Genomic DNA, 12357 nt, shown 5'->3' with positions numbered 1-12357 from the left:
AGGTTTTAGCATTCTAGTATTGTATAAGATTATATAGATTGATCCACATTAGAGTGTTGTTGATTTTGCCATTGATAAGATTGAAATATAAAACTCATTCAGCCATATGAAGCCTACCCATCAATCATTATAAGTTTCTAATTTATTATTTCTAATTTTCTCTCACATGTAAAACATTTCCTCGAAAAAAACTCTTAAATATAAACTTCATTTTAACATCTTTTCCCCATTTTCTTTCACACCATTTCTAAATTTTTGCCCTAGCATGTCATTCAATCGCCCATTTCATTAAAAAGGGACATTCTCAAAGGCAAGCTGTGAAATTGGTAAGTTTGTTTGAATTTAGGTAGAAGGAAATGTGACTTAGCGACTGATTTGAATGTAGGGGATTTTCTTTGCACCTATCATGACATTCAATCTTTTGGGTCTCTAGATTTTTTCATTGGCCACACAGTAAAGATTTTATGTTCTTCGATCCCAAGATCTCCCGCTTGCCACAATGCATCTCTTGCGCCCTAATTGTGCACCCGCTCTAATTTAGCTTCCCTGTATTTTTCTAGAATAAAGGTGTGACCGACCAGGAAACGATTAATCACTAATGCCAAAACTTCATCTTTGAGATGCATCGACCCGTCAAAAATCAGGCACCACAACTTTACAACAACAGAGGGAGAATTCGGGCATAAGACATGAGAATAATCCAATGGAGGGTTCTCCACATAAATAGCCTATTGACTAATTAACAAAGGATTATAACGTTCATACCTAAAGCAAGTACTCTAAGTTGATCTACAATTGAAGAGCCAATTACTTTGTTGAATGTCTTCTAAAATTTATTGCTAAGGCTTTAGCCATGCATATTAGATGTCTCTTGCTTGTGGTTCAACTTGAACAAATTGGGTTTATTCAAAAAATATATTCTTGACAATGTCATTGTGATATAGGAAGGTATGGAATGGTCACATAAATCAAATCAATAAGCTCCCTTCATTAACATTGGTTTTGAAAAGGCTTATGATAAAACTGAATGGCATTTCATATTAGCCATGCCCAAGGCTCTTGGCTCTGGTCATCTTCCATCCAATTGATTCAAACGCTTTTTATAAATACTTCTACTTGCCTTATCCTTAATGGTGTTCAATCTAAGCACTCCAACCCTTTTCAACCTATAAGGCAAGGTTGAACTCTTACATCCTCACTTTATGTCTTTGATGTTGAAGGGTTTGTTTTTTTCTTGCTAATGTCATTTCATAGTGGCTGATTACTAGGGTCTCCCTTCCTAGAATTACTTTTTAGCAAATGGTCAACAAACATTTTGCAAATTGCTTTTTTCTTACACTCTTGAAGATGGAAACAATATTGAACAATCTTTCAAGTATCTTGACACTTTATGTTCCATTTCAAGCTCCAATACTTAATGGACTAAGACAAAATTGTACAAGCAATCTTTCTCTCAAAACCCTAGATGGTTTCATTCTTTAGGCTGGAATCCCATTGACCACAAGGAAAACTTTAGATTTCTTTGCATTCTCCATGTTTTGAGCTTGTCAATCGAAACTACAACAATTTTAACTAGCATAATTGAAGGAATGGTCACATATTGGATTATCAAACTATTTTTTCTTGTAGGCAAATTCCAATTTCGCTCTATAGTTCTTGTCACTACACATGTATTAATCTTCTTCTTGAGTCCCTTCTCTAGCATCATTCCACAAATTTGACAAACTTATATGGGTTCGAAAGCTTCTAGATTATATATGTTTTGTTTTTTTATTTCTCCTTTTCAAATCATTAGGAAACTTAATGTCTATGGGACTTTCAATGGGCCAATTTAGACCACATTAAAGATTTTCAACATGTTGCTAGGTACCTTTGTTGCCTACCATGAGAATTTAGTGGGCTAGGCCTTATTGATATCAACAAACTAGGTATTGCTTTATGCATGAAGTGGATTGTTAAAGCTTGTGGATATTGAAGCCTAGATAAATCTGCTGCAAAATTGGATTGTTTGGAATTCATCATATGGACATCCAATTTGGAATGGCCTTATCTTCCATTCCATTCCAATATTTCCCCTTCACATTAAAATCAATCGCACCTGTGTGGCCAAAAGTATTTGTAGGGCATGGGAAACTATTAAAGCCTTAGCTTTTATGGAATGGGAATGGATATCATAATAGATTAGCCATCAACCAACAATCCATATAGCAGTCCCCCACCATCTTGTTTCAAGATAAGTTTTATGGCAGCTAGTCCTTGCATGTAATCCCTTATGTTCTTCTAAAAAGGAATTAAGCGCCTATAAGATCTTTACTCTCGGGTTAACTTCACTTGGTTCTCTTGGCCTTGCGCCAAAGAAATCTAATTTAAATCATACTAACCAAGAAGCCTTCCAAATGATAATTGAGGTTGTGTCTACCCGTGTGCTTCATTAAACCGTGGTGAAAGAACACGAAATGGTAAGTCAATACTCTTTTCCATAATTACTCCCATTGATCAAAAGTTGAATATCCTCAATTGCCCAATTCTATTTGAGTTGAGCATTTTCAAATTGTGTGGATGTAGTTGTAGATCCCAAAGTTACTTATTTTCCTAGTGTTTGCCTAACCAAGACCTTCCTTTTGGCACTTATTTGATACATCTTGGCATATCCAATCTAAGATGCTCATTTTCTTGGCAACCAAAAACCTTTCATCATTTTTTGGTTTTGTGTTCAAGTCCAAAATGCCTAGCAATAGATCTATTAATTTTTTCAACCTCTTAAACCTGAATCCTTACTTGGGATAATATCCTTCTTAATAATGGGGCCAAGCTTTTTGCAAAGATATCTCAGCTATGGCATCCTTTCAGATTGAAAAAAAAAATGCATCTTGAAAGAGAGAAATTATAGCTTTGCTCATTTTGTTGTGCATACTAACTTCACTATTCATTCAAAATCATTAGTGATATGGAATATGCTCCTTTAAATTCAAATCCAAGCTGGTAAAGCGGCACTAGAAGTCTAACATCTCCAAACCTTGCTTGATTATTTTGAGGGAATGCCCCTTGCACCATGACTAAAGTTCTACATTCTGTCATCTCATGCTAGATCCCCCACTGAGACCTGCAACACAATCTCTCAAGTCCTCTCAACGTTGCCCTCACAACCATGATTGAGGTCTCCACTCTTCCATTGTCACTGCTACTTGGCCAACATTAGACCCCATCACCACCACTGTCACCTAGCTGCGAACATGGATGGTCTCTACCCTTATATTAATCTCCTATGTCCTCTCAACAACATGTGTGGGACCCCTACAAATCAGGAAAAAATCCTTCATTTGCCTTTGGCTATGTCTCTACTGAGAACAGTTCAAAACTAGTCAAAGGCAAATCCTACGGAAGGAGAAGTTGTGCTTATTGGTTGGGAACCCATGGATAATTGTAAGAATCTATCAAGCGGAGGGTGGGATAACCTTAATGAACAGGACCTCCCCATATCCACTCACCTCTCCAACATTGGAGTTGCTCTAGCTGCATAATTTTAATTACTTGACTATTTCTCTAGTGAGGCCACATTCTCACTGTTTTGTGTGGTTATTTCTGTTTTCTGGAGCCATGTGTTCCTCTTGTTTCCCAGCTTTGTCAGTTTGGCTTTAGTATTCCATACCCCCATCTTTTTTTTGAGATGATGGCCCTACATTTTAACTAATTGTTTTAATATATAGTCTTTTTCATATTGTTTTATATTTAAAATAAAAGTTTATCAAATAGACTTCCCCAGTCGATGCCATTATGTTATCTCTTCTTGAACTTGTGTTATGTGAAGTGAAAAACTAATCACCAATCAAGTTCTCAACTGAGTTTCTTGCAGGTCCGTCAAGATTTCCAAGCTGTGAAGCCCCTGTTGGGCTTTGACTACCTCATGCCTATCACTCTGTATAGACTTCGATATTCTCCTGTGTTATATCATGTGGCTTTTTGTTCTCACTTCTTGGCATTTACTAGGATTTAGTACTTGATCCTCGAAGATTCTTGTTAAACCCCAGTAACTGCATTTTTGTTCTTCTGGTTACTAATATTTAGGTTCGTGGAAGAAATCCGCTTGATATAAGACAATTTCAATTATTCTAAGAATATTATTTCTGCTCTGTTTGCACACAACCTTAACATAACCAAAAAACCATAAGAAGCTCTATGATGGTGTTCAATAATCAACACTCCTTAGCCCATAAGTTGAAACTATTTTACCTCCAACTTAAGCATTTCCAGCTAATGCATGTTTATCATCAGCCCAGAGATTGTGCAGAAGAAATTTCTACTAAACTGAACCTTACAAAATTCCTAACATAATTCCAAAAAGGAATCTTATTGGTACTCCTGTCAATCTTACATGCTCCCTCATTTTGTACAATTCTAAGGGTGCCTAAAATTCTTTCCAGCATAACGCACACTGCCAAGCTCTTCTTCAATGCGTAGGAGCTGCAATCAAATTGGAAAAATACAAGTTTATTAATGGCCACAACTATCAATAGCCATATGGAAGACAGAGCAAAAATGACTAGTCTGCTGAGAATGACACTATACCTGATTGTATTTAGCTAGCCGCTCACTTCGGCAAGGTGCTCCAGTTTTTATCTGTACAGATATGATCCAAAGATCAAGAACAGAGATACATATCAAACTTGTGATGTCTATTAGTAGTAAACGCATGGTTACGTGATTCTAAAGTGACAGAAACACTAACTTCAATTAGGAAAAAAGAGTTGTGCTACAAAAACATAATGTTTCATCCTTCTACCTGTCCAGCGGCTAAACCAACAGCCAGATCTGCAATGAAATTGTCCTCGGTCTCTCCACTTCGATGGCTAACCATAACACCCCAACCAGCAGCTTTGGAATCAAGGGCAGCTTGGATGGATTCAGTAATTGTGCCAATCTGATTCACCTGGAATAACATTTCGCAAAATTGAAATCAGAATATCAACCTTTACTTGGTCCAAACCTCCCAATCAAATTTGCTCTAAAACAACTCTGAAAATTGAATAGCAATTTACCCCTTACAACAACAAGTGAGAAAGGCTTGAGAGCCCAGATCTTAAGTGCCTTTTACTCTAACAAACAAGTCATTTCATAATTTCATCATTGTTATGTTTCAGATATTAGCATCAAGGGGAATAAAAGGTATATAATGTACTGACTCAGAATAAAATACAAGCATTCTACTGACTCAAAGAGTAAAACCTCAAGGCATTTTGCACCACCTTAACGTATCTGTTAATTACATTACGCTTACCTTCAGTAGTAAGGCATTGCAAGCTTTCTTTTGAATTCCTTCTGCAATTCTTGTCGGGTTTGTCACAAGTAGATCATCCCCTACAAGTTGTATGTTGACCGACGACTGTAGAGCTGCCCATGAGCTCCAGTCATCTTGATCAAAAGGATCTTCAATAGACACAATTGGGAAGTCTTTAACAAACTCTTTGTATAGTTCAGCAAGACTTGAACCACTGTGTAAGTTGGCACCACTGTTTGGTTGTTCTTTGAAATCTAAGTCATATTTCCCATCTTTTGTTAAAAATTCTGAAGCCGCCACGTCCATTCCAATTTTAATCTGTACATGGAAAGTAAATCATAGTCAAATAATCTGGACCGTGTATCCTGAACAAAGGATGTTTTACTGCATAATCTAATTCTCTCTTACATGGAGAGCACACATTCAGTATGTAGAAGATACTCTAAGCAATTTGGTAGGATTCAGATCTCATTCTGAACAATCTATAATCACAGAAAACTTAAAATATTTGAAGAAAATTCTAATCATTTCTTAGGTGCACGCAATTTCAGGTTACTTTTGGGTCACTAACCATTCTCTGCTAGTTCACATCGTTAGAGTTACTTAAAGGTTATCCATTTCATGATACCATAATGTTGAAAGCATATTTGTGGCATCTACAATTTCAAAAGAAGGAAGTGTAGAACACTCTCAATGAGAGATTAACATGGACATCAAAATATGAATTAAGACATCAAAATTATAAGTCATGCATTGTTATAAGTCACTTTTGTAGATCCAAGAAGTTGGGGGGAGAAATTCAATATGGTGAGAGGGAATCACACCAACTTCTAGAAGCAATTTAAAGGCAGTTGAAAATAATAGTGCATCAATTAATCTTAGGCATACAATGTGAATGCCTTAACAAAAATCGGCTTGGAAAATTTGAACCACCTCTTTTATGATGGCCAAATCATACATATAAGTTAACACCCACTCAGCTGGTATCTCTCTATAATAAGCAATAGATACAAGTGGGCCATAAGACTATTCAGCAGAAATAATAACAAAACGATAAATGCACCAGGTGAGTGCAGTGAAGGAGCATCGAGAAGTAAGAACAAAAGAAAGAAAAAGATTCTACCACATGTACATTTAAACAGTAAATTTTTCTATTTGTGATAATACCTTGCCTGTGTATCCAGCCTTCTCAATTGCATCAAGCAATAAAACCAAGCCCTCTCTATTGTCTTGGATATTTGGTGCAAATCCTCCTTCATCTCCAACATTGCATGCATCTTGCCCATATTTTTTCTTAATAATGCCCTTCAAGACCTGGTATACTGCGCACATATGGGTGGACATAAAAATATACTTCAAGAAAATAACATAAGTTGCATCTTCATTTGAAAATCAACATTTAATGCATCCAGAAAAAGAAAAGTGGGCAGTTTACAATATAAAGTTGGCATCATTTTTTTCAGTGATTTAAAAAAGAAACATATAAATGCACTAGGATATAAATAATTGTAATCTCTAGACATCACTCAATGGTGAATGATAAGTGCAATATTAGACCTAATTTTCTTGAAGGCAAACTAGTGATATTTGATTGAACCTGTAGTGTATCACATCAACAAATTATAGCATTTAGCGCAGCTATAGATGATAGATAAGTTATGACAATCTCTTATGAGAAGGACATCAACGCTATGGTTTTTCAAACTTCTTGTATTGAAAACAAGAAGTCGTATCTTTAGATTCTGATGACATACTTTGCACCCTAAACAGTGAAAACATTCATAAATATCTAAATATTAAGAGGAAAATGAGGATCAGTAGACTAAAGCCTTCAATCAACATCAATTACAAAAAGTATTGCAATATACAAGCTGTGATACAAGCAACATAGCAAGATTCATCCCGAAACAATGACTGGCAAACAAACTGGATATAAAAAATGAACAAGAAGCCACATGTTGACCTTGAATTGTTAATTACCAGGAAAGTTAGTTCCATAGCAGAATAGCATGCTCCTGACAAAGCACTTAGGGGATTTTGAGAATGTGAATTCATATTAAAAAAAATTAAGTAGTAACCTCCTATGAAAAGCATTAAGGATTTTAAGAACATTATCTAGCAATTCCTCAGAAAACTGTCAGCGGTCTTGACAGCTTATTGCCAAGGGTTGGTCATGGTTGTCCCTTTCCCCCACACTTGTAAGTCTGTGACTAATCATTTGAGTTCTCAATCTAGAAGTTATAGAAAACTCACCCTCACTACCCATGCGCATAGCTTCTGAAAATGACTTGGCTCCTACAGGCAGGATCATGAACTCCTGCATTGCTAGCTTGTTGCCAGCATGACTACCTCCATTTATCACATTAAAAGCTGGAACTGGCATGACAAGCTCTCTTGTTCCAGAAATTTCCTGAATATGCTTATATAGAGGTATGCCTTTTGCTCCTGCACCAGCCCTACACACACTTAGAGATACTCCAAGTATAGCATTGGCACCCAGTTTAGATTTGTTTGCTGTTCCATCTAACTCCAACATTATACCATCCACATTGATCTGATCTCTGTATCATTCAAGTAGAGATGAGTTAAGATCTAGAAAAGAAAAATAAACTTGGCCCTATTAATATTCCAACCAGTTCATATTAACACTCATTGATTGAACACACAATAAGATATGAGAGGCTACTTTAACCATAAGTGATGATGCTGGTACCATAAGCTACTCAATCTTTTGCCATCCAAATTTCTTAACAATTTCTTTTTTCAAATGAGTTATAATTTATAAATGGATAGGGTAGTGTTTTTCTTTACCTTCTAGGGTTTAGGGTATTTCCTTTGCTTTTTTGTTTTCCTGCTTTACTTTTTGTGTTTAAGGTTTGTGGCAGGTGGTGTCCACTGAGGTATCAGGGAACATATAACCTGCCAGCTAAACAATAGCCCCTTTAGAAGGGATATGTATCATAAAGGCCTCCCCACCTTTAAGACCTTATAGCAGAGTGCACCTCTCCAGGTTTCGGTAATTTTGTTAAAGGCTTAAAGCCTAGAAGCCTCTTGAGGTATTTTCACTTGACAAGTGAGCATGCTTCAATAAAATGGAAATTTAGTTTACAAAACATGAGAAAAGCTTTTATGCTTCACAGGAATAAGATCTTGGAAGATGGTAGATTGCAAAAGAAACACTGTAAAATGGGAATGACTATAAATATGGAGAATGAGAAATGACTAGTGATTATATAGATGGAAGATGAATGAGATCCACTCCACTGCAAAGAAACATTTGAGACCTTCACCTACTAGGTAGTTTTTATGAAAGATTAACTTGAAAGCACAAAGAAAACAACTTTCAGATAAAGAAGACCGATCAAACAACAATATTGACCAATATCTTAAAACTCTGAATTTAGATCTAAACCACAAAAGTCTTACAAGCAGCCACAACTTGAAATTGAAACATCTTAAGACACTGGAAGCATACTCTTTGACAAAGATGGGGGCAACATGTCCAGAGATAAATTGAAAGAAACAAAACCCTTAAAGGTGGAGGAAAAGTATAATCCATGAGAAAACAACAAGAAATAACATGTCAAAAAATGATATCCTCTCCAGTTATTTAAAGCTGACAATGATGAAAAAAAGAGAAAGTTCCCTACGCCACATGCTGAAGCACAGAAAGATGTCCAGAAGATGCTTAATGGCTTATCTCCCTCAAGCATCTTACAAATAACGAAAGTAACCACAACTTGAAATTGAAATATCTTCAAGACACTGGAAGCATACTCTTCGACGAAGGTGGGTGCAACATGTCCAGAGATAAATGGAAAGAAATAAAACCCTTAAAAGGAGGAAAAGTGTAATCCATGAGGAAAAAAAACATAAATAATATTTAGAAATGATATCCTATCCAGTTATTTAGTGCTGACAAATGACAATGATGAAAAAAGGAGCAAGCCGCATGCTGAAGCACGGATAGATATCCAGAAGATGCTTAATGGCTTATCTCCCTCCAGCATCTTTCAAATAAGATTTGCCACAGAACAAGTTCAATGTATATACAACTTAATGCAACAAAAGTTAGATGGAGTTTTCAGCCAAGTAGCATTGAGTTTTATACCATGAGCAACGGCACACACTCAGTTAGGCTCAGAGCTCATTGAATTATGTAGAGAAAAGTCAAATGGACCATATCAGGAGAAACGAGACTAAGTAACACCAGAAAAAAGATTGCCCCCTCCCAAAAAAAAGTGAAAAAAGACATTGCAATGGAACGTTTGATGTTAGTATCTGTGAAAGTCATTAAATACCTACATATACACAAATTGCAGTTACACTGAAAAAAACTAGAATGGTTAATATTTACAGCAAATTTATTTGCCACTCACAAAGGCACTGTAGTGGAAGATGTGATATAAATATCTGAGTCGATCACTACCAGAAAGGATTTCCTAGTAACAGCAAATTGATTGGCCCCCCAATAGGTATTGCAATGGAATGTAACATACATATATACACACAAATTGGAGACAAAATCCAAAAAGATGATAGGTACATATACCTTCACCTACACAAATTGCAAGCAACACCCAATAAGTCCAAAAGAACATTACAAACAATGGGAATATAAGTCTACATATAAACAAATTGAAGACATAATCCAAAAGGATCCAGACACTCACATAGATACCTGTATATACACGGATTGCGAACGACACCCAAAAAAAGTCCAAAACAATGGATTCTCTTATTAATTAGAGCAAATTTGTTTGGTTCCCCCATAGACATTGAAATGGAATTACATATACAGAGAAAAAAAAATGTCTATATTTACAGAAATTTCAGACAACACCGAAAGATTCAAAACCATGGAACTATTATTACTAATGGGCAAATTGAGATATACATAGAAACCAAACAAATTAGGGGCAACCACGAGAGAACATTTAATGTACCTGACATCTAAGCCAGTCAACTGGGGACCCAGAATATCGTTGATATTCTTCACGGCATTGAGAACGCCCTTTCCTCCATAAACAGACACATCCCCATCTCTCATCTCAAGAGCTTCATATATTCCAGTAGAAGCCCCACTGGGCACTGCTGATCTGTAGAGTGTGTCAGTCACAAGATCCACCTCCACTGTTGGATTTCCCCTACTATCAATGATCTGCCTGGCCTTGACGGATTTTATCTTGCAGCTCTCATTTGCCCCAACTTTGGGCGATGATGATGGTGATGTTGTTGCCACAGCTCTGACACAGAAGTATTGTTTTTGCTTTGTGGGTATTGCTGCTTTTGATTTGTACACAGATGTGTCTCTTAAAAAACTTGATTTTTTCAGAGAGAGAGTTGACATACAGAGATTGCTCATCGCGTAGGCAGCCATGACCAATGAAAATGGTGGCGAAAAAGAAAGTGGGTATTACAGATTGTAATGGAGTTCTGTCAAATTTGAAGTGGGTGATGTATAAATGAAGAGTTGGTGAGGTGGGAAAATCCGCCTTTTGTTTTGAAGGCGTTGTATACAAGAATTTTGCACTGTGGAAATGTCGCATATATTTATTTTTTGACTAACAAAGAAGACACTTGGGACAAGGCATCAATATATACTTTTTATTTTTATTTTTATTTTATTTTTATTTTTATTTTTTACTTTGCATCAATTTACATATTTTATTTTTATTAGTTTTATTTTTACTTTGCAGCAATGTACATATTTTATTTTTATTTTTATTTTTACTTTGTATCAATGCACATATTCGTTGAGTGTTTTTGTTTTGGGATTTGCTTTAGAGTTTGTGGTTTTTTAACTAAATTTATATTTCATTTTGTATCTTTTTTAATCTTAAAGATGTCTTCATAGTAAATTCGAAAATAATTTAAAATGTTGGTATAAAAAGATTAAAAAAAATTGGAATTTATCAATATTGTTTATATATTTTTTTTTAGGTAAATGAAAATTAAAAAATTTAATTTGAATTTTTGGTTGTTTTTATATAGATGTGGATAGGGGTGAAAAATGAAAAATCAAAAGAAAACTTTTTTTCTAAGGTCTATTAAGATTTATATTATTTGAATTTTATAGGTGGATCAACAATGTCAAAAGGGTTTGTCTCATATAAATAATGCATTTAGACGTGTTTAAGATTATAAACTGTTGATGGATTATAAGATAAAAATAAATATAAGTATCATTTATGTGGCATCAATTCTTTTGTTAATTTTATTAGTTCAATATCTTTTAAATATGAAGTGTTTTTTTTGTGATTTTTAAGTTTTTAGATATCTATGTATATTGATCTTGTAGTGAATAGTTTATGTTACATCAATTTTAGTCTTTTGTTGTGTAGTAAGGGGTCTTACTTATGTCTTGTGTATATTAACTTTATTTAGAATCGTCTTTTGTATTGAAAATCTTAGTAATGAATCCATCCTTTTAGGGGATGTTAAGTCAAATCTGTGCTTTTGTTTTGTTAGAGAAAATTCATTTTTAGGGGCTTTAATCTAAAGTTACTTATGACCTCAAATGATAAGAAGATTTGGAAGATTTCCTAATCTATTTATATTAATTAAGCATCACAGTATCTTAAAAATATTCTTCAATCAATTTTAAAGCATTTATTAAGATTAAATACATATTTTAATTCAAAAATATTTACACTTGACCAAGTTCAAGTCATTTATGAACTAGATTGGCTTGATCATATACTTAAATAACATCTAATTATTATTTTAATACTATATTAAATCTAATAGTAGCAACAAATGTAACATAGTATTGAGTTTACATGAGATAATAAAACAATTAAAGAGAAGTTGCATTAATATATTAAGATAATAGATGAAAAGTATAAGAACTATAATAGAATGGCATAGTCTTGGGGAAGCATGCGAACTTTACTCTTGAGAGAGAAACGTGAAATTCTAAACTAATGGCATTAATGGGTTTAAAGCATCATTTGCATCGGTTTTGATGGGTTTTTTTTTCCTTTTGTTGATGTTTTTGGATGGGACTCTTTCCTACAGCGAGTTGGTGAAGCAATCCAGGTAACAATGGAAACCAACTTTACTCTAAAAATGAAAAAGCA

The 12357-nt window shown here is 34.8% G+C and overlaps 1 protein-coding gene across 1 annotated transcript; it reads right to left on the bottom strand.

Moving 5' to 3' along the window:
* Positions 1-4151: 4151 nt before the first annotated feature.
* Positions 4152-10844, bottom strand: LOC131029604 (enolase 1, chloroplastic). The gene is made up of 7 exons (XM_057960146.2): positions 10222-10844; positions 7529-7836; positions 6443-6597; positions 5276-5593; positions 4781-4927; positions 4567-4617; positions 4152-4461 (listed from the first exon to the last, which is right to left on the bottom strand). The coding sequence occupies exons 1-7, from the start codon at positions 10653-10655 to the stop codon at positions 4396-4398; spliced, it is 1479 nt and encodes a 492-aa protein (XP_057816129.1). The 5' UTR covers positions 10656-10844; the 3' UTR covers positions 4152-4395.
* Between the last annotated feature and the right edge of the window lie 1513 nt (positions 10845-12357).

This window comes from Cryptomeria japonica, chromosome 3, assembly GCF_030272615.1.
Source record: "Cryptomeria japonica chromosome 3, Sugi_1.0, whole genome shotgun sequence".
In the NCBI taxonomy this organism is placed as follows: domain Eukaryota; kingdom Viridiplantae; phylum Streptophyta; class Pinopsida; order Cupressales; family Cupressaceae; genus Cryptomeria; species Cryptomeria japonica.
This window is presented reverse-complemented; position numbering and strand designations above follow the sequence as displayed.